This window comes from Larus michahellis, chromosome 2 (assembly GCF_964199755.1).
Source record: "Larus michahellis chromosome 2, bLarMic1.1, whole genome shotgun sequence".
Taxonomy (NCBI): domain Eukaryota; kingdom Metazoa; phylum Chordata; class Aves; order Charadriiformes; family Laridae; genus Larus; species Larus michahellis.
Genome location: NC_133897.1, coordinates 134,682,257 through 134,704,990, shown reverse-complemented (window position 1 = coordinate 134,704,990; position 22,734 = coordinate 134,682,257). Strand labels below are relative to the sequence as shown.

The following is a 22,734-nucleotide window of genomic DNA, read 5'->3' as shown; positions in this document are numbered from 1 at the left end:
TTGTATCTCCCTTTATGTGAAGCTATAAACGTCCATCAAAATATTTGCGTCCCTTCAGTAATTTCAAATATTAAAAACAAGGGCCAAATTTCAACATAGTTGTCAGATGGTTTCAGACCTTCGCATACATTTCTATATACACACGCCAGTCAGCGGTACCCCTCCGTACATACTCCTACCACGCAGCTTGGTCCTGGCTGAAGTGATCTGTGAAAGTGATGTACAGTTCATCTCGTGAGAATGCCGAACACGAGAGCGTACATGTACGAGTAAACCCGGGGCATGCGCTTGTGGAAAAATTTACTTCGGGGATTTATTTCGTTATTTTGACGCCCGGGATGCACTTTGCGTTTTACACGCGGAGGTTTCGTGCCTTGCCCACAGAGCGCAACGGAGTGCTGTGTTTGGGATTCCTGAGCGGGTTATACGTGATTTATCTCAGGTACTCCACGTGTGTAGTTACCCAGGAGAAAAGCTAGCCGCGCTGTATGCTTTTTCCAATAAATGAGCAGGCTCGTTCAGAGTTAGTGCCAGGATCTTGTTGTTGTGGCATTGCTTTGTGCTGTGCAGACATACCTTGGAGGAGAATTACCTGTAAATAACTCATAATAGTCTGAGGCTGGAGTCTTGGCGTTTTACTCAGAAACTTGCACAACCCTCGCTACAGACATCTCTATGCTGGCCATTATTTTCTAAACAGAGCCTAATGCTACTCTAGAAAATCTCTGCTTACATGTTACCCAAATAAAACATTCTGAATTTTAATGAGTGAAATTTCATTGCTGTTTAATCCTTAAAATGCACTGAGCTAATTTGTGAGTGTCCTTTAATTACAAAAAATTGGAGCCTGAAAATGAGGCCCTGGACATAGATAGTAATTATTTTCATAACTCTCTTATTTTTACTTCCATAATATATGGAAAGGGAAAATGACCAATTGTGGTTAGGCCAGAGGCCTTAATGAGGGGTTATAGTCCCAGCACTGCCATTCATTCCTGCCAGTGCCGAGTGAATTTGGATTCATCATTTAACGTCTGTCCACAAAGTGTCCCTTGCCTGCCTAATAGAGTTATTGCGGGGATGAGCTGTAGTGAAGCACTCTTGACTCTTAAGGCACTGAGGAACTTAGAAACGTATTATTGTCACCGCGAATCTCAATAATGGCCACGTAATCACCGTTGGAGCACTTGGCCAGCCTTCAGTCACCACTCCTTGATCGCAGATACTGAATCAAGTCCTTGCTGTGCCTTCCTGTTCCCCTGCCTTAGATGATGTGATGTTATTAAACCAGTTTTATAGACATTCAGGTTCCTCCCATACTTAGACACGATAGCATGGACGTATAAACTGAAGTATTTGCAACACACTGCTGGCCGAAAATCTAGGTATCTGCTGCTGTTCAGACTATTTGATAACTATTTGACTACTACCATTTCTTTCTGAGTGCCTGTTTTGGAGACATTCTGCTCAAATAGGTAAATACCTAGCACTCTTAGTCGACAAAAAACCCCAAACTTTGGCACATAGATCAAGTATGAAGAAAAAAAAGGAATAAAATAGAGAGTTTGAGAATGTAGCAGCTGGGCTGATACATAACAAAACAGGGTTACTGGGAAATTGCATGCCAAATGTAGAAGAAATCTAAATGTTTCTGCTGACTGCACAAATCTGTAGATTAGAGAGATTTGATGAAAGGACAAACTTTTATTCTGTTCTCCATTCAAAGTCCAGTCTTTTGGTTTTTATTTCACTATTCATGTCATTAACATAGGAAGTGTTTCTTTTGGTTCAACTGAAGAGCTTCAACAGGGCGAGAGGACTGTTGTCTAAGAAATTACCAAGTAATGGCCTTGATACATTCAGATGAGGCCAAAAGTGCATCATGAAATTCCTTCGGGAAAGTTAAGCTTACAAAAAAGTATCAAAATTCTGAATTTATTGCAATTTCAATATGGGACTCTAAATGAAGTGTGGATCAAATCTGCTATTGCAGATAATAGTGTCACGTAATAGTAACCATAATTTTTCCTCTGGATATCTCCTGTTCTTTCAGCTTGTTAACCTTGCTTTATTCCAGTGGATGTTAGTGAAGTGTAACCTTATTCATATTACTCTCATTAAAAATAAGCCTACAAAGATGCTATGCAGTTCAGAAAGTGCCATTTTTCCATATGTGCTCTAAGTCATGTACTTTTCTCAGTCACCAGATTTTGCCTCTTTTGCTATGTCGTATTTGCAGTGCAGAATCATCCTCTTGAGCTGTTCTGCCCCATTTCTCCACGTCGCATTCCCACAACACAGACTCAGCAGACTATCTAGCTTGCAACCAGATACCACAGTTGTGGAAGCTCGATAAGTCCTTGTCATAACAGTAGTCCCTGACATTTAAAGAACTTCAGTTTATATTTGCAAGCCAAATTTCATACCTTCATACCTCTTTCGATTAATCAAAGTTAAACCGTTGTATATGTGAAGGGGCCTCTTGTGGTTTCTAAGTAAGTAGTATGGCTTTTCTGGCAGAAAGCCACAAGCAATTTAGTAGGCACATATTGCGGGGGTTGAGAGGAAGAGAGACAGGGATAATCCAGAAAGCTTTAAGAAGGGCTGAGGGAAATCAGTATTTCTATACACAGTGCAAGAATTTTGCGTTCTGTATCTTGCTTTTGGCCACAGCAAAACTGTTTTGATGTGTTGTCAGCAAAGTAATTTTGAAATACAGCACTGACTTGGTTTTCCTCTCACGCAGCCAGTTTTGCACTAGTTTTGCTTCAGCTGAAGTGTTCCCAATTTGCACCTGTGGCAAAGAAAAGTTAAGCATAGGGGATTTAATACGCATGGGGTACAGTTAAGTATCGTATACATCAGTAAATCATTTCCACAGGAATAACTCTAATGTGGTTCCTAGTTGTCTTCAGAAATAATAAAGTTTAATTTCGTAGCCCAAATGTCAAGATGAGGCTTTATCATGTAACTTTTGCCTGAGAGCTGCACAGCTGTAAATAGATACTAACATAAAAGGTCTGTCTCCAGCAGAGCTGATCTCTCTTTCCATTTCTGACAGGGGTCACATAGACAATGTAAATTACCACCATAAACTAAATTCCACCTCTCCTGTAGAACAAAGTGCTTGATCTGCCTGTCTAGAAGCCAGGAGCTACGCAGAGAACTGTAATATTTCAACAATTCAGCATGAGTGGCAACCTGTTCTTAATAATGAAACACTGGCAACCTTTAATTTCATTTTGTCTCAACATATTAAAATCCATCCTTTCTTTAGGGGATTTAAGCGCTATCTGAAGGGATCCTGAAGACAAGGAAAATAATTCAAGTAGAAGCACTATCTTTCTATGTATTTCCCGCGAGGTTCAAGTCCAACATGCACATCTCGACATCGGTAGGGAATGAGTTACTCTTAGAAAAGGATAGCCTAGACATCTGAAGAAGAATGTGAATTCTTCTCCATTTTATCTGTCATTTTGATTTAATTACAAAATCAAATTCAAGTATGCAACATTAGCCATGTCAAAAGAGTCAGTGGATTTTAGTAGAAATGGAATTAAAATTGAAAAATGTAAACTATTATTGCCAAGTTTTTGGAGGTATAATGATTTACACGAATGTTTTACGACTAAGCTACAAAACGGTGTTAAAAATGACATCTAGGCTGGAAAATACAACTTGAAACTAGATCCTTAGAATTGTATAGATACAATATCTTAAATTCCGTCTCAAAGGTCTCAGAAACTGAAGAACACAACACTTTAAAAATACCCAACAGACATATCAGAAAATTTGGCCCCAGTTCAGTATGTGGCTACCTAGAATATTTTTCACACTCCTTGTTTTATATTAAAGATGAATTCAGTGTAAATGTTTGGAATTCTTCTTACAAACTTGTTGAAAAGGGACAGTATTTTAGCATGACTCCCTTGTACAAACCTGGTGTTTAGCAGATTACGTATGTTATTCTGTTATAGGTACACTACAGTGATAGACAAAATGGCAAAGAGTGTATGACCTGTTTGACACTGTCTCCTGTGCAGATGACTTTCCAAGGTATCGGAAGCTCCATTGAAGCCAGCCATGACCAGGTATAATACCTTCACCCCACACTCTTGTAATTTTATTAATATCTAGTAAGGCCAGAATGTCAGCATTAGTAAATTTTAAATTTCACCACATCTTGTGCTTTTTTGTATGGCATGTTCTTGTCACTGGGATTTGCCTATCTTGCCATAGGAAAATTCTGATTAGATCTGAAGAGTGACCCAAAAAGGAGACAAAACTACATTGCCTTTTACATGTTAGGAAAGCCTGAAGAGCTTGCTTTGGTTTTAAAGGCAGATGTAGGGTTTCTGCAAAGGTTATGTTTAATTTTATATGTGTATCGGGTCTTGTCTATCCTGTTTTTACTAGAAGATTATGGGTAGCTGGAAAAGCAGAGATGAAGCCATCATCTCTAGCCGTCATCTGTCACGAGAAGCTGGCGTTTGAGAGGGGAAAGGGAATTTTAATCAGACTGTGTAAAACTCCCATTTTGTTTGGCTGTTCTTAAAAGGTTTATTTCAAGCTTCTGGCGAAAAGCCAGGATTAAAAAATATCTCAATCCCTCATCACCCTGCTGCTGCAGATGGGAACTGAGGGGGACTTCCATTCTAGTCATCTTGTCCTCCAACACTCACTCTTACGTATAAAAGCAAGACAAGACTTTGATACTCCAAAAGTTTTAAAAGCAAAAAGGAAACAAGCGGAAGAAAACTTTAAACCAAACCTTGCACCTTTCAGATCTTAAGTAGATTGGAAAAAGTGCCATTTTTATTTGCCTTCGCAGGCCATCTTTAAATCGTACTGTGTTCACATTTGCAGTACGTTTTATCAGAATCTATGTAAGATTCTCGAAGGAAAAAGGAAAAGTCACCTAAAGAATTATCAGAATTAGTTCCTTTTGGGGAAAAGGTTCAGACACTCTTAGCCATATTTTAGGTTGGTGGGTTTTTTTGTTGGAAGTTTCTAAGTAAGTTAGTTGTTAACATAAACTAAGCCCATTAGTTATTTACATGGTAACATGAGGATACTTCCTGTCCTTAAGTGTTTGGTGTTTTACAGTAATGGAGAGCTGTGGTAAGTCAGACCATACTTCGACAAACGTAATCCATTCAATTCTCATTTCATCCAGCAACTTGTTTATGCTGTTCTAAAGTTGCTCCGTTTTTCTTTGCAGTAAAGATCGCCTTTTAAAATGTAGTTATAACTCAAATACAATATTTAGACATTTCAATGAATTTAAGGTGGTCCCTGTCAATTTGGTAACAACTACATTCTGGGCTACCAGCCAGCTTGGCCTTTGTCTTAGCATTTATTTAGGCTAGTGTATGATATGTAAACAGAAAAAAGACTTTGTAAGCAAAAAGCACATTTAAGCCATCTGAATAATTATATATTTAAGACATCTAAATGACAAAGTGTTATTGAGCCTGCAAAGTCAAGCACCTAGAAATTAGGAAATTCCAGATTATGTGCAGCATTCGTTTGGTCCCAAGTGTACTCATGCAGTGCTTCAAACAGGACATTCTTTTGGGAGCAAAAAAAAAATGCATAAAATCCCATAGATAAAGATTATATCATAGCATGTACACAAATGGGTAGAATTAGCTTTGCTTGGGCCATTATGAAGCTAGAATTTCCTAATCTTGCTTCAGTTTGAAGATTAAAAAATGTTCACCGTTGGTTTTAGTTATGTAATTTTCCACAGTGTTCTTAAAAAGGAAAGAAAAATGTCTTGTCATTGCATGATGGGGTGGTTGTTGCGTTACTGAACCCGCATCACTTGTGCAAAGATTTCGTCTGAGCTGAGAGCAAAAGAAAACAATCACCTAAAAACCAAGTGCCAACCAGTGGGTCACAAAATAGATCCCTATACTCTCCAGGAGTCACAAAGTTCTACTCGTCCCCTTCCTAAAGATCAAAGGAATTCCACTTTCTGGGGAAGAGAGATGCTACCGACTGCTTGTGTTTGATAAGGCAGGGTGGCAGGACTGGATTGAAGCATTATTTGCCATCACCTAAATTAACAGAGAAAAACGAATCACTAGCAGACAAACAGAAAGAGCATCGAGTATTTGTCAGTCACTGGAATTAATTCATGACAAAATTAGAGCTCTTAATGACCAACCTAAAAAAAAAACCCAACAAATTTTTCTTTCTTGTTCCTGTGTGATTGGTATGATTTTTCTTGTTTTTCTACAATTTCCCTCGCAGTAGGTTTATTGGATAGTCATTCTTCTTATAAAATAGGAGGCAGAAATGCTGTGCCAGTGTTAAGCTGAATTATCCACATTTTAAAGTTTCAAATTAAATGAGTGCAAGATAGCCATATGCTATAAAACTTAAATTCTAGAAACTCTTCTTAAACTTACGTCATCCGTTACTTTTAAATCATCTCTTTTGTATTGTATGATAATTAGGATGGGCTAGTCACCTGAAAGCCTGCGACTTCAATGGAGACATGTTGACTTGTGTCAGCTCTAAGGCCTGACATAGTCTTACTTCAGGATCTATCCAATTCTGTGCTTATGAAGATGATTTTTCTCATGATCGTTCTAAAATAAAGATTCTGTAAATTCTAGGTTTTTTAATGGAAAACTGTCTGAATGAGAGTCTGGAATAGTTTCTCTGTGGGAAAGTGGTAGAATCTGTTGTGTGAGAATATCTAACAAAACAGCTGTATACCAGATTTGTCACTATGTTGTGGCACAACCACAGTGACCACATACCTTGATCAAAAAAAGAAACATAAAAAGTAAAAGAAAAACAGGTTCCCAATGGCATCTCCAGCACCCTAGTCTACCTTTTAGATTGGACTTGTATTTTGTGATATAGATATATATGTTACATCCAGTGGGAGATTTGTTACCCAGCAGATACTAGTGTGGTTCCAATCCTACATAAGTATATCATCTTGCTTTTTCAAGTGTGCCAAGACTTGGCACAGCGGTTTTTTCAAGTCACTTGCTCTTTTCCTATACTCTGTAGGGAGTTTTCATTCTTTAGATTGTTTTAGCTTGTGATTTTAATGAGTTTAAATTTTTTCCCCGCATACTTCATTTGAGCAATTTAAGATTAAAATAAACATGTCATGCTGATACACTAATTAGTGTGTATTTCAACTGTCTGATTGACAAGGCATCTCTCATTTGATCGTGAAGCAGTATTGTGGAAGCAATTGCTGGTCTTTCGTTTTTCTTTTGGCAAACTGTAAAAAAGGGAAACATGCCTAAATTACTACTGCAGTCTAGCCTGCCACATGTTTTGTTGGGTTTTGCATTCAGGTATGCCAACCTCTTTAGTAGAAATTTAATTAGAATATTTTTCCCTGAATTATTTCTTTTTTCTGTTTTCTGTTTCCCAGTACATGACTATAACTATAAATTTCTCTTTCCTTAATGGCCACTGTTCTTTGGATTTTTCAGTAGAATTTAACTGGAAGCAGCTTTTAGTTAAAATGGTCACCACTTTCTAGTGGCTCTCAAGCAAACCTGAGTTTGTCCTTAATGGGAGATGAATCCTGGTATTTTTTACTTTGCCTTGGGACTGGAGACAACCTGTTCTCTGGGCATATGATGGACTTTAAGCATATAGTTTGAAGCTTAGGAATTAATTGAATGTGGGTGATACAAAGAAACAGGAAGGAAGTCCAGGTAGTTGTTATATTTGTGTCACTAACAAAATTCAAGGTATGAGGAGTGGGAGACAGAAAAGGGAAAAATTCAAAGATAGAAGGCAAAAATAGGTTGACTGGAACAGAAAACTGAGAAAGTGCAGGGAAATGGGGCAGTCAGTGTCTAAAGGGAGTGGTATAAACAGAGGAAATTGGAGCTAAGTGGAAGAGGGTGCTCAAAAACCCCACCAAAATGAATAAAGGCATCTACTCTACTACTTCGTCTGAAAGTCTTCCAGAGTTCTGCCTGCTTATCTTCTCAAAGTATTGAACACCAAATTGCTTGTAACTAATTCAAATAAATACCTTTCAGCTATAGCAAACTAGGTTATAAGAAGAGCTCTTTGAATTCCTGAGCAAAGAAGTACCAAGAACTCTTAGCCAGAAGATGTAATGCTATTGGAGCAAACTGTTGGAGGTAGCAGAGATTTCCTTTTCCCCTAAAGACTTCTAGTCAATACCATAAAGTTGTTAGAGGTGTACTTCACTCAACACAAATTACTGGACTCACTATAACGGCAGCTAGATTAAATTGGACAGCCTGTGTCATACGAGATGGCCTATGACACAGTTTCAGTCTAAGAAGTGACACTTCTGCTACCTCTTGGACAAGCCAGTGTCAAGCTCAGCTTCCATGTTTGCATGTGTATTTTGGAAACTTGCAATGTAACAGAAAGAAAGTGCTTCTGTGGTTCTCATAGCTGTAAAGAAAAACCTGAAAAAAACATCTTGTGTGCATTCTCGAGGCTTGCTGAACAACAGTCAAATAGAAAGTATGAACATATATTTTTTAATAAAATGATTTTAAAGTCAGTCCTGGGGATGAGAAAGAAAAGATTAGTCCCATTTTGAGATTTTTTAATGCTTGCCATGACATGCTCTGCCTGTACAACTGAATTTTTAACTCCCAGTAACTTGATTTTCATTGAGGGATGACCAGTTCTCTACTTAGATTTCAAGAGACAGCTCAAAGACCAGCGCATTTACTTAAATTCTCATTATTTGAATGCTTTGTAATGATTTTGGAGACTTTAACGTAGGCTTGGAGCTGGTGATACTGCCCATTTGTTTAGTACTGACTTCTGCTGTTTACTTCACCCAGAGTCCCAATGAGATGTGCTATTAAAGTGATGGTAATGAATCTTTTATGCTCGTATCTTGGGTCTATGCTTCCTTAATCCCATTCATTATATTTGTGTTGTATATTAGACCAGGTTTTAGAACTCTCCTACACATTACAATGCATAAAATATCATATTTCTATTTTCTGGGACAGATAACAGTTGTGTAATGTTATACATAGTCTACCACTATTATCACTTTTCTTTTCAAGTACAAAAATAGCTGGAAAGAGAATCGGGGACAGAAATTGTACAAGGGGAGAAGGGTAATGGGCTGGAGGGAAGGTGCTTGGAGCATTGACACTTAAAGTTTAAGAAGAACTTTACCTTGTAACAGCAAATACATAATACATATAGAGGTCTGCATCTCTGTATTTGTTATGATCTGAGAATTGCTTGTAGAGCACGCTCAGGAAGCAGCATCTAGGGAATTTATGGCAACCAGAGTCACTGGCTGAATGAAAAGCCCAAGAAGAACAAAAGCCAAAAAAACTAATGGTGCAGTCAGTGAGTATGCAGAGGATAAGGATTTGTCCAATGATGTATCCGAAAAAGATGAATAGGCTTGGGTTTTTTCTTAAGATACCTTTCCACATCAGAAAAAAAGATTATTTATTAGACACTACATCAGTTCCTGCTAAAAATTAATTTTGTTCTAAGCTGAAATTAGTATTTTCTAGATGTTCACATTTACTTCACAGTGGGTATTTGTGTCCTGAACATAGCCAAAAAATGAAAAATATTTACATATACACATTTATATATGCACATTATATATACACATATTTATAAAAAATATGTGTATTCCTTGTTTTTGGCTGGTGTTATGTGCTTCACTTGTCAGCTCATTTGTACACGATTCACTCTGAATGTGGTTCATATTTCTTTGGGGTGGCTTCTTCAATAAAATGAGAAAACCTTAGTTTGTCTCAGTGAAAATCTTCTAGCAGTTCTCTCAAAGGTTGGCGACTCCTTCACAGCCCCTTCAGCATCAGGACTCCTACCTGATCTTGCGAAAACATCTCATGCAACTAGGTCTCCTTCTCCTGCCAGCGTGGTCTGGCTGCCTGACGCCTTCTCCTTGATGACTCCGTAGCGTTCAGGGTGGGTCAGTCATGGCCACGGCTGAGTGCCTGGTGCTCCAAAAGAGACAGTTCACACAGGACGGAAATATAAACTGCTTTTGGTATATAGCACCATGCTTTACCCTTCTCTTGTTGTGTCGGGAAGGTTTCACCTCTTAGGTTCACATTGCAGTCAGGAGTCATCCCATCAGGTTTTAGTTAGGCTCACGAGGTTATTGTCTGCTATTTGGTACTTTTTCCTCCTCTGCTGTGCTCCCCGTGACTGTGTGTGGAAGAGTGGGTACGTTCTCTCCGTATTCTTCGTCTTCTGTTTCGCATTATCTCAGTCTGGATGTACGTGACAGAACATTTGCTTTTCCCTGGCAGCTGCTGAAGTTTTCCTTGATGAGCTTGAGATCAAACGTTTGTATTTGTTCAGGATGTGTAATCTTTCATTTTCAAAAAAGTGAGTTACTAATTAACTGCTGAATGGGAACAGAATGTAAACCAAGGCAGGGCTATCTCCCTGCCAGACCCTTTCGGTGCTCTCATTCAGGACTTCCCAAGCAGCTTCCCAATGTGACTGCCTCTTGCTGAGGATGCAGAATAGGGTTTTTCAGTGCTCTGTGTGTGCATGTTTGTTTACACAGTAATGTCAGCAGGGTATGAAATGCTACTGTTGCAGTCTCTGGGTATCTTACATGTAAATAATGACAAACAAAGACCATGTATGTTTTTGGGGCTGTTTCCTCCTCTGTTGGAAAAAAGAAAAAAAGGTGAAATATCCTGGTGACAATTATAGGTGGGGTTTCACAGGAGTGGTGAGGTTCACAGAATCACAGAATGGCTGAGGTTGGAAGGGACCTCTGCATGTCATCTGCTCCAACCCCCCGGCTCAAGCAGGGCCACCTACAACAGGCTGCCCAGCCCCGTGTCCGGGCAGCTTTTGAATATCTTCGAGGTGGGAGAATCTGCCTTGGTTGTTCCTTTCCATTGACTTCGTCTCCAACCCTGGTGCTTCCTAAATCACTGAGCTGGCAGAAACTACCTCAGGTGTTTAGCCAGTGAAGTGAGTTGAACTGGCCCACTAGGCCTTAGGTGAGTACCGGAGCTGGAACAAGGGAGGCATCAGGACTGCCCAGCCAAGAGAAGGGGAGGGGGGGCCATCCACAGCGGCAAGCTATTAGATCAGCTTACCCACCTTGTAAATGTCACTTGAAAAGGATTAGGCAAAAATTAACTGTACAGAAAAGTGATTTTTTTTGTAGAAATGTTTGTCTTGTGTAGTACCCTTAAACCTCTTCACTGTGCAGTGGCAGTGATCCGGCGTAAAGAAGAGAACAGGAATGCACACAGAAGGAGGGAGGAAGAGCAGGATCGCAGCAGCCCTTACCTAGAGAAGCTGAGCTGTTTTAGAACTGCACCCTTAGTAGTTGCTTGCATTAAAATACCTTAGCAGGCTTTCAGTGCAGCGTAGCATGTGGAAGTGAAAAGAAAGGCATTAACAACGTGCAATGAGCCAACCTTCCACAGACCACAGGCCAGCTGTTCGCTATCCTCAGTTTGCAGTCTGTTTCTGGTTTGGTTTGGTTTGCTGTTACTTCAGGCTCAGCTGGCCAATGGTAAAATGTAAAAATCTTGAATTTTCTTGCTGCTGTGGCTGTTAGGGAAGAAGCTTAAAAGGGAAAGGTATCGGAGAAGTTTGGAAAAGCTAAAAGTGTCATTTTTCTGCCTTGTCACACTGCAGCAGCAGATTCAGCCCACTTGCAGTATCAAGAAATCTAACAGCTTTTTCCTTGTCAGGAAAAAACAGAGGGAAGACAACAGAGGTAGGGTCTTCTCCTACTCAACAGTTAAAAATGGATAGACACACACCTACTAGACAAAGGTTGGTGCAGAGATGAAGGAAATACAAAGTGGAAGGAGACCCCCCCAGTAGCTTGTCTTGCAGTTGGGATTGACAAGGATCTGGATTTTTCATCTTGACCCCTGACGGGCAGCATTTTCATTTTAATAGCTATGTTCATTTTGATTTCTAGGACTGGCAAGGCCTTTCAAACCTTATGAATTAAAACTAACACCCTGTTGCTTATTTTGTAAGCACCTCCATTTTAGACAAAGAAAGGTATTAGCAAAATGTACAGTCAACTTTGTTGCCCACCCGGTACTTGCCAGCGTTATTCTGTGGCATTTTCATAATCAAAGTAATGCTATGTCCGTTCGTTGATATGTGTTTAATCACTTGTCACTCAATGAAGTTATTTGACACACTAATTATATAATTGCCATTTCAAGATACATTTCCTTAGCCATTCTACAGGACAAAATAATGATTTGCACATGTTGCACCTGAAGAACAGTGCTTTTGCCAAAATTGTGTTTGCCACCTAATTTTTCCACTTCTCTTGAAATAATATCATATGGCTGGCATTATGCATTCACCTAGTACAAATGAAGTTTCATAATTTTTTGTTTGCATAATCATCATACGACCCATGGATCTGCATAGTGCAAGTAGAAACTAAATCTGACATCCTACACCCCTTCATGTCAAGGATTCATTTCAAGAAGCTAGGATCTCTGGCTTCTTGAATAATGTTCCGACAATAGACTTAAAGGGAAAAGGAGGAGGTCAGGTCTTATAAGTAATTGCAGGGGAATGGCCAAGCTTATGTACTGTGAAATAAAGTGGGATAACAAAACTGAGCGCTCCTCTCTGTCACCACTCAAGTTTCATCAAATTGGTACAATATTCCTCTGACTTTGGAGTTTTCTTCTCCTTCTTTGTTTTGAGATTGGTCTGCACAACGTAACCAGCCCTGATGGTGAGCTAGTCTAAGCACTTCTGTAAACTTGGACTGTCTTCCAGCACCGTGTTCCCACATCAAACTCCTGTCATCTGTTGTGTCTACATAACTTACGCACTCATCTGTATGTAGTTTGGCCCATGTTTTAGTTTTAGGGAACAGTGAAGCACTTTTCTTAGTCTGTTGTCGGCAAACTTGTGTCTGTTCTGAGCAGAGGTAGGATTACTGAAGAGACAAAGGAATATTTTGTCAAGTAATGGGGAGAATATAAAAGTAGTAATGCATTGCATGCTCAGTGCAGACTGTGGCAAGTTCCTGTCCGATTTAAAGTTTATTTCTAAAGTTACTTTCTTAGCTATACTACCTGTAACATGGATCAGTACGTTAAAGGTCTGGATGTCTGCTGAGCATTAGGAAGTTGTGGAGCTATGTTTCAGAGCAGTAAGATTAAACTCAGTTCCTAGACATCAATAATGCAACAACATCCTGCTTTCTTCCTTGGGTGTTTTTTTTTAAATATTAAGAAAGAGCTGAAGACTTACCCTAGCTTGATCGCTAATGGTTTACCTGAGAAAATGATGTCACTTTCCTTTTTTAACATGGTTGCCATTGATGCCCTGATGGAAAGTGTCTCCAGGGAAAAAGATATGTATATTCTTTCCTGTAACTCATTTAACATAACGTCCGAGTCGCTCTCTTATCACCCAAACTCATCTCACATGCAGGTTTTTGTAGTCACACTGGGTTTCTCAGACCACCGAGACAGAACATCCCACTGTTTGAGACAGGAAGGAGTCACCAACCAGCCTTCTCTTCAAAGCGTCAAATGTGCAATATCCTCACTTGATGCAGGAGTTCCTGCATCCCCAGAAGCTACGAATGTACTTGTGTCCTCCGTTTCGTAGCCCTCACAGACCGTCTGTGTTCCAATACTAATGCTTCATTCCAGCAAGATCCTTCACATATGCTAGAAGTAAGACTGCTTCCAAGTAATTCACTCTCTCAAGGACCCAGGACTTGAGATAATAAACACTAAAATGGAGGTATCAAGCAAAACCAAAACAGTGAACTCCTAAGTTAAACTTTAAATTTTATACGTATTTCTTCATTCTTTCTCTTTCCCATCATTTGAGAGAGTGTGAGACCTAGTTTTCCACAGATCCTTACGGCTGTACAAATAATTGATTTTACAGTCCAAAATCTCCCCTCTCATCCTTCATCCCCTGAAAAAAACAGTTCAAATGGGTCCAAAATAAAGAAAAAAATGCTTCTAGCCAAAAAAAATAATTAATTTCGTACTTGGGCATTTGTAGTGAAACTAGCAAAATGGCTGAGGTTCACTAAACTGGTGGGAAAGATCATGAACTATTTTACCTACAAGCTCAGAAGTTCACGCACTCACGCAAGATGCAGAAGATGTAAATTTGATTCTATTCCTGTCCCCACAGGGGCATGAATCCTCTGTAGGACCCCTCCTCGTGCTACAGAGCAGCCCAGCTGGGCAGCCACAGGAACAGAAAGCGATACCCACAGAGCAGTCATCTCCTTTGGCTCCCTAAACGGTGTGCTCAGTAGAGCTGCGTGAGCAGTAGAGTTTGGGGGAGTTCTCGTGTTGTAATACCCCACAAGACGGCAGTTAGGGCACTGTTCTGAAAGGTGAAAAAAAGGATTCGGCTCCTTCTGGGAGTTAAAGAGCCTTAAGCTATGATTTTCCACAGTCCAGTATCGACCATCAAGTGAATCTTGGTTTTCACTACAAATGGCCAAAGTTAAGCAAACTGGAACAGATAACTTCAAAGTTACTGTTGAAATTGCAGAATACCTGTCCCAAGTCTGGCAGCAGATTTAGCCAATACAAACCTGCTTTTTCCAATGTATGTATATTTTTCAGGAAGAGTATGCTTACCTTGCTCTACAGCCAACCCCATCCCTGCCACCGATACATATCCAGCTGGTGGCGGCATTGTTCAAACCTCCCAGTCATGTGCTTCTCATGGTTGGAAGTTGCCACATGGACCCCAAGGAGGGACTGCTAGGTCAGGCTACAAATGCAATTTAAGGTAGTAAGACACATTCAGCTGGAGTCACTGTGTTCCCCAGCAGTACCCAGAAAGTCTTCTTCTTCCTCCCTTGTGTAATTCTTCAAAGTGTAACCTGCAGACAAAACAAGACCTTCCCTTACTCAGCATTCAGCTCTTCAGCTGTCTGTAAAAAAGCTTTACATTTGCTTCAGGGTTTTTAAGACTTGGTTACGTGGCAGGGATTCATAAAGGACATCTTGGCATATGTTTGTACCTCTGCTGTTGCTGAATCTCTTATATCAGCAGCTTGATAAAGTAAGGCAAGTGTTGAAGGCTCAGTTCCCTGTGTGCTGATAGTAGTGGGGCTCTGAGCAGTCCCTGGACCCGTTATGCCTCAGCCATTTATGTAAAAAGCACACCTTTTGCTGATACTGGCTACAGGGCTCATCCCAGAAACGTAAAGATTTTAGCTGGTTTGTGAGATCGTAGAGAGCCTGTTTAGCCATTACTTCAAAACATGGGGCTGTTCAGCAGGTCAGTCCTGTTTCAGACTACTTCCTAAATATTTCATACTTTAACACTGTTTTGAATAATTGGGGTAATTTTTTTTCCAGCACAGCATGATGTATGAAATTATGAATTGAGGAGATTTACATGTTGTGGTATATGAGTCAATACCCCATTGTCACTTATGCGGAGTGTTACAATAATACACTGTCAGTCATTTCAGGGACAGCTGGGCGTACACGAAGCTTTGCTCATGTGAGTGGGGCTTCCCAGGGTGCCTCAGTTCAGCAATGCAGATAATACTGCAGGACCTGCGGCTTGATTTTGGAGTGTGTCAGAATACAGGATCATTCTTTCCAATTAAATAAAAAAATAAGCAGGGATCCGCGTGTAGAACCATTTTTTGTCATCATGTATCTGTCCACGTTTGTGAGGGAAAAAATAGAAAAGAAAAAAATTGGAAAGGAATGTTTACTGGAATTTTCTAAGCTGCAAAATAGTTAAGCAAGAAGATACGGGTTTGAGAGGGAGTTAAGAAAGTTAAAAGGAGGCATCAAACATTGGCTTGACCCAAAAAAGCTTAAAGCCCCACTTGCCCTTACAGAACAAAACTATTAGCACAGAAAAGTCTGACAGGCTGGCAAATACACAATTTGGATGTGTCAAACCGCTTTGAGAAAATTTGCAAGTTTTTTTGGCACTCATTTAAATAAACTGGATCTTGTGGAGTTTTTTGGAACTCTCCTAATAAGTAACACTTAAAACCCTTTTGATCAAATACCCTTTCTCAGGCAATTACGTGTTCTTAATTTAGAGGCCAGTTCAAAAGATCGCTTGTTACCTTCATTTAGCAAAGGTTCAACTGCTGCAGTTTTCTGATCCTTTTAAAAAAGGCAGAGGGAGAGTTTACACAATAAAAGTTCATTTTTTTTTATTCTCAAATTAATTATTTTGAAATATCTCACGGATTACATCAGTTTCTTACTTGCATTCCTGTTGCAAGATGGCGACTATTGTATATTGCTAGTGATGCATTAAATTAGTTGTTTACATTATAAATTCTAAACATATTAGAATCTTTTGTGTTTGTCTTCAAAGATTCCTATTCTAATAAAGCTTTCTGAAACAAGTAAGGTTGTCTTTTTTGTTTAGTTAATGCATCAGTGGAGAACCTAAAGATTTGTAGCCTCTAGCCATCCCTGTCTGTGTTTAGTAGAGTGTAAGGAAATTGTGTTTGGGACAATATATATTTTCATTTAAAAGGGAAAGTTATACTTTTAAATGAATCCTTTTGCATTTAGAAAAGGTAACACCTGAGACAAATGTCGATGGAAAGAGTTGAAATTCATCCTCTTTTCTGAAAGACTCTGTTTGGCTGCGACTTTTAATCAGAGTAAAAGAGGTATATATAGTATACTGAAAAATAAGAATTTTGGCTGCGTCCTTCCTATATCTGATGGCTTTGTGTCTCTTTTCAGGTCAAAGTGTTTCTGAGGGTTAAGTGATACAAGACCAACATTCGGTAAAGAACAGTAGTTGGGATTTTAAAGAAACTTTGCTATTTGGACTCTTAAGTTTTGCTCTTCAAGAAATGCTCTAGCAGAGATGAAATGTGAAAAATAAAATCAAAAGCTGACAGCTTTAATATGGCTGGAGCTGCTCTGTGAAAGTAACTTTCACTGGTGAGGGAAGTCCATGAGTACATTTTTAGCAGCAAAGGACCTTCTTGAAGAGTCGGCTGAGCAGCTTGGCAATGAATGCCCACACTTTTCCCTCAACACACTCCTTTTAAGTGCAATACATCTTAGTTTTTCAGCTAGAGAAATGACTGCGTTAATACACTTGTTTGGGTCATACTGCATCTGCCTTATGAATCTATGTTTTGGTATGTTTAGACATCCATCTTCCTATCTTAACAGTGTTGGCAAGTGGTGAGAAAACAGCAGGATTTTATTTACCTGTCAAAACCCAAAATAACTTGCATTAAGCCAATGACCAAACAAAATTGTCACAGTTATACTTTATATCAATGAATGTCACTGAAAGGAAGAGTAGCAAGCTAAGTGTTAACTTCAGAAGCAGATTATTTCCTGTGTATAAGATATGCCTTTTAGGATAAAAAGCCAAGAGCACTTCATATCTAAATAGCCTCTAGAACATACAGCAATGTCACAAGCCCTGAGTTATAGTAAGACTTGGGAAATGTGACAAAATAAGCAGTGTAATGAAGAGAACAGTACTGAAACCAGTCAGAAAAACAGGAAGTATAGAATTTGATGAAATTATGAAATATCTTAAGGAACATCTTGTTTCTGATCATGACTAAACAGCGAGAAAAGCGATAAGGAGTAAACTGGTTATTTGCAATAAACTTTCAACTTTAGACACAAAAGCTAAGTGATTAAAAGGTACTGGAGACTGTTTTCATTAAATGAAAACTGTAGCATTTTAACAGAAAGTGTGAGATTAAAAAAAAAAAAGGAATATATTCTTAGTTGCTTGAAAGACTTTTTTAATGAAAGAAAGCATGAGAAGGTATAAAACAGTTTGATGTAACAGCCCACCAGAAGTCGTTTCGAAGGTTATCACTTGCTGAGATACTTAGGCAAGATGTGTTCCATCAGCAGCCTAAGGACAGTGCAGTGTGTAACAGGATAGGAGCACTCATGGTATCTGAACAGTTTTAGTAAAGTTAAAGGTTAATCATGAAGCTTCAAAAATAGTAAGGACTGTGATACAAGGTCTGAACTACAAATTAAAGCCTTGAGAGAAAAATTATAGGCTACATTTCTAATATAGCTTCTAATTCTGGACTTCTGATTTGAGATACCTTAAACTATGGTATTCAGAAACAAGCAGCACCCACAGCTTTTAAACAGATGAATGCTTTATCTTTTGCAGGAGCTTTACTCGTTCAATTTATAATGATATACCAGATGAGTAGCCACACCGCTAGTTCATTAAGAAATTCTGACCAATTCTCCTGATGCTGTAAACATTTTCATAGAATCAATCATAGAATCCTTTGGGTTGGAATGGAATGGTTTCATGCTCATGTAGGTCTGGATATGAGCCATCCCATTAGATTACCTGATGATTGGTCCGTGCAAATGTACAGACAGTCAAAAATGCAAGATCAGCTGATGTGAATGGAGGCTGATCTGAGGGGAAATACCAAATGTAGCTACATTTCCTGGGTTTAGTATCCCTTTGTTTTGGCTGGGGTGTTGTCTAAGTGCATGAGGGTAAAATATGGCATCTCTGAACACAATCATACTAAGAAATGATGACTACTACGGTTAGTTTTCAATGTCCCAAAATAGTTACGGTTAGTTTTAATGTCCAAACTGCATGAAAGCTGTGGTTTCCAGCCATATCACAACTTATGTAGTTGAATGAATAATTTGTATTTTGAACTCCCTTTTGTGCTATTTTCTTTTACAAGTCATTGTAGCCAGCACTTGCATGCCCATTGCCTCCTGCTGGCCAAAAGTAGCTGAAAGGGAAAGTTTTGTTCATGGTTTTAGAAAAAGAAGTGGAGGGAAGTATAGAAAAGTGAAGGCTCATTGTTGGAATCACAGGAATTCATGGCCCTTGTCCTGAGAACAGATATGTGTGCTGGCTTGTGTCTTAAAGAGCCACCAGTGTCTCACAGGCCTCCTTTTGGGTAATGCCTCTTACTTCTCTCTTAGATCTCCCTTCTAAAACCTTGTTCCAGATCACAAATCATTTCACAATTGAGAGAGCGGCAGCCCGGAGTATCAAAGACTGGTATTTGACTGATGGTTTGAAAAGGAGTGCAATTTTGACAGGGATGGTCTTTATCAGATGGAACAAGACTCTAGGGCGTATGCTATGTGCTTCTGCATTCCCGATCACATTCTCCATTTCAAGTAGAAACCAGAAGCTAAGCAAGCCAAGTTCCCAGATAAGAATGGTATAACCAGGTGACATGCTTTGGTTTCTATTATACGAAGAAGTCAGAAAAGTCCTTTCAGATCTTGAAATGGACATGCTGGTGTAGCGCATTGGTGCTGGAAACTTGCTAAAGACAATGTTTCAGAGTTTGCAGCTGAAGTTTCCGTTACGTTCCTTGTCTGGCAGAAGAAAGAAAAGGCTCAATATCACTCTTACCCTATTGTAGTCAGCGAGAAGTTGTGTGCCTGCCTTCTTGTCTGACCTTCCCCTACCTTTCACAAGATCTTTTAGTTTTGTTACTTTTGAGACATCTCCCTGCAAATCTCTCTCCTTGTAGGTACTGCAGGTCCACTGTTAAGTTACCCACACCTTCTCTCATAAGTATGGTAACTTAAGCTTCTTTAGTCTTGAAATACAGGGAAGATTTTACATACCTTATTCTTCTGACTCTTTTTCAGAACCATCTAATCTGTCAGTATATCCTTTTAAACTTTGGAGCTTAGAGCTAAGCATGGTCAATTCAAGAATACCAATGCTATCTGTACTGGTAATAACGCTTTCTTGTTTCTTGATATCATTCTGACTACGTGCCTAAGGGTTTGCTGTTGTAGCCTTTGCATTACTTTTGCTAGTGTACTTTCTTCCATTTTTTAATTGTGTCCTTTTTTCTGGAATAAAAGGGCTGCATCTGAATGAGATGGAACTTGCATCACTGCAGATGACCTGCTGAAAGTCCCATTTTTACAATGATTACATGTCAACATTAGGGGTTTTCTCCAAAACAGCTGCTTTTTTATCAGTTCTTGCCCTTGGCTGGGGAGAAAGCAGAGAATGCAGCAAGAATGCATTATCTGTGTTGAAAGTAGGTCTTTACATATTGAAAACAAGATTCAATTTCCCCTAAATTTCATTATTTCATGAGTTGCATTCCTTGAGTACTGGGAGTAAAGTTCAAAATGTTAATATGCTGGTATGATTAGGATGCTTTTGATGAATGTGGTCTGTGTGAGGCTGGGCTCCTGTTCAGAATCAATCAATCAGTGCCCGGCGACTTTCGTAAGTAAATGTCATTAAAGGTTGCATTTGCTGAGAATGTATTTGTGTTCTCTAAATAATGGTCTGGCATGTTCTCTGCGTAATATCCTTACATAGTGTCAAAAATTACAGAGAAAATCAATCTTAAAAAATGCAAGTCGTCTGTCTACAAATACATAGGAAGCAGCATACATCTGAGCAGTCCTGTCGAAACCAATTGATTCATCCAGTTTTATGTCAAAATACTTATACAATGTTGAATAAAATAGAATTACGGTTCTGAGTAGGAACAAAATTCTTACAAATTACCTCAAAGCAAAAAAAATATGCTGACATGCTGTCTGTACAACGTAGGAAGTAATGTATATATTTTATGTTCCTTCTTACAGAAATTACAAAAACTGATATGTCAAATTACAAAGCACTTGCGTGAGTAGTTAAAATTAATTCACAGGGATTACTTGTACATAAAGTCACTCAGTTCCCTAGCATTTTCAAGATCTGGCCCAGGCTCTATGCATCTATCAACATACTTAAAACAACTTGTCACTATGGTGTATCCTGCATAAATTAATAATCTGTGTATACATCAGATGCACAATCAAATTATATTTCACATTTGAAATATATTTAAAACATTTTCTTTCGATATAAATTTCTTCAGTACAATGTTTTTTTCTGCTGAAAGCTGAGATGATCTCTTTAATTGTGTAGTGTTGTGTTTCAGTAATTCAAGTCACGGTGCAGGTGGTACATGCAGTTTACTGATGTTAGAGATAGTATTTAAACAACTCCATGCTCAGAGGTAGTATATCAAAAGTTTTTAAATTGAGGGTGACAGGAACTGGTGCTGCACTTTCATGTTATCCAACAATGTGGAAGAATTTTGACATACAGCTGGAATGGTCAAACTGCACCGGTTTTACTGTCTAACTTCAGTTGACATGACTTTCCAACATATTTGGGCATTATTAAATCGTATGCTACATTTAGAGAGTTTATCTTCCTTGGGGAACTTTTTTATAAAGTCTGATAACGAAGGGGCTTACGTTCTTGAAACGTTGCATAAAGCTGATACATTTTTTGGTAAATCTCCTTTTATGTTTAATTTGCAAGTCATGCAGAAGCTGTAGTTTCTACAGGAGCTGTTACTATAAAAGTGAAGTACCCTGATACTAACCTGCCCACATTATTTTACAATGGTACTTCTTCCACTGATACAGGAAGAGACTGGCCTGAAAATACAAAAGATTACTTCAGACCATCAGTATTTTGTGTACATATAATAGGTAAAATTAGAAAACAAAGGCAACAACAGGAAGCCCAGAGTAGTTTGGTGATGTAAAGTTGATTCTAATTGACATCATAAATGATATAATTTGTTCAAACTTAGTAAGTGTTGTAGAATATTTACTGGTTGGTTGCTTTTTGTCAGAAAAGCCAAGAAAAATTTCTCTAAATCTTTTTGTTGTCTTGCTTGACACTGATGTGGCTCCAAGAGCGTAGCTGTAAGCACAGAGATAAACACTTTTTAATAGGGTAAAACCTGTATGTAATTTAAAGTTTTCTGTGACTGCTTCAGGATTCTGACAGCTGGGGTCTATAGGACTTAACTTACTTTTGTAGGTACATGCACGTATGAGTCATAATTTTAAAAACTTAACAAATTAATTTAATTACAAAAATGCTGTAAAACCTCAAGTTAGTTATAAAAAAAATGTTTTTGAAAATGGCTTCCTGGGGCTTTAATTCAAACTTTTTTATTTAGTTAATATGAAACATTTCCCTACGTTTTTATTTACAGTTAGATCTTTTATGGCAGTGATGCCTTTTTCTGTACCAAGTGATTACTGTGTAATGATTCCCGGAGGGTACCTCGATATAATAGCATTTCATACTTATTTGACAAAACAGCGGATGATCGTTTGGTGTTTGCCGTGCTTATCTGCAGCAATAACAAAGGATTAAATGCTTCCCCGCTCCCGTGTTACAGTTCTCATACTTTCCCTGCTAGCTCACATAGGCGAGAGAGACGTGTCTATACCCAGTATAAAGTCCAGTAGAGACTGGAGGAGGGAGCTGGTTATTAAGAAATCGATACATGTCTCATGCAAGCGAAACCAGTGTCCTGTGCGATCGTGATTTCTGTTGAACAGAAGCCTATGGGGGGAAGGACTGTGGCGTGTGATTGAGACACCTGTTGAGAAAACGGGCAACTATTGACAAGTCTGATTCATGACTGAGTGACTGCTCTGCTAGTCTTCACATGATCCCCACCGAGAGCGAGCCTCGACCGCCTGCTAAACAAGGGCTGTTTGAAGTTTCTTTTTAACATTTCCAAGACGTTAATTCAGCAGGACATCTCCACTGGGGTTCTCGATGTCACCAAATCAGCAGCTGTTGAAATCCATTCACTTCAGCATGAAATGTTTGCATAAGTTTTTTTCTTTTTTTCTTTTATTTGTGACAACAGCAAAGTAAATAAAATCCTGCACTACTCAACTCGTATATGTGTGAGAACAGCTTCTGGTCGCAATTGTAGCT

At 38.9% G+C, this 22,734-nt stretch overlaps 1 protein-coding gene across 6 annotated transcripts in view; it reads left to right on the top strand.

Annotated features, from left to right (window-relative positions):
* The window catches only part of STAU2 (staufen double-stranded RNA binding protein 2), a 170,740-nt gene that overhangs the window by 103,647 nt on the left and 44,359 nt on the right, over positions 1-22,734 (top strand). For 3 of the 6 annotated variants that reach the window (XM_074577279.1, XM_074577280.1, XM_074577281.1), the window contains one exon: positions 3,978-4,091. The exons of 2 other annotated variants lie outside the window; for them this stretch is intronic. In XM_074577279.1, coding sequence (XP_074433380.1) covers positions 3,978-4,091 — 114 coding nt within the window. Of the gene's footprint in view, positions 1-3,977; positions 4,092-8,030; positions 8,873-22,734 lie in introns of those variants that run through there. One more of the 6 variants, XM_074577284.1, reaches the window with a different exon arrangement.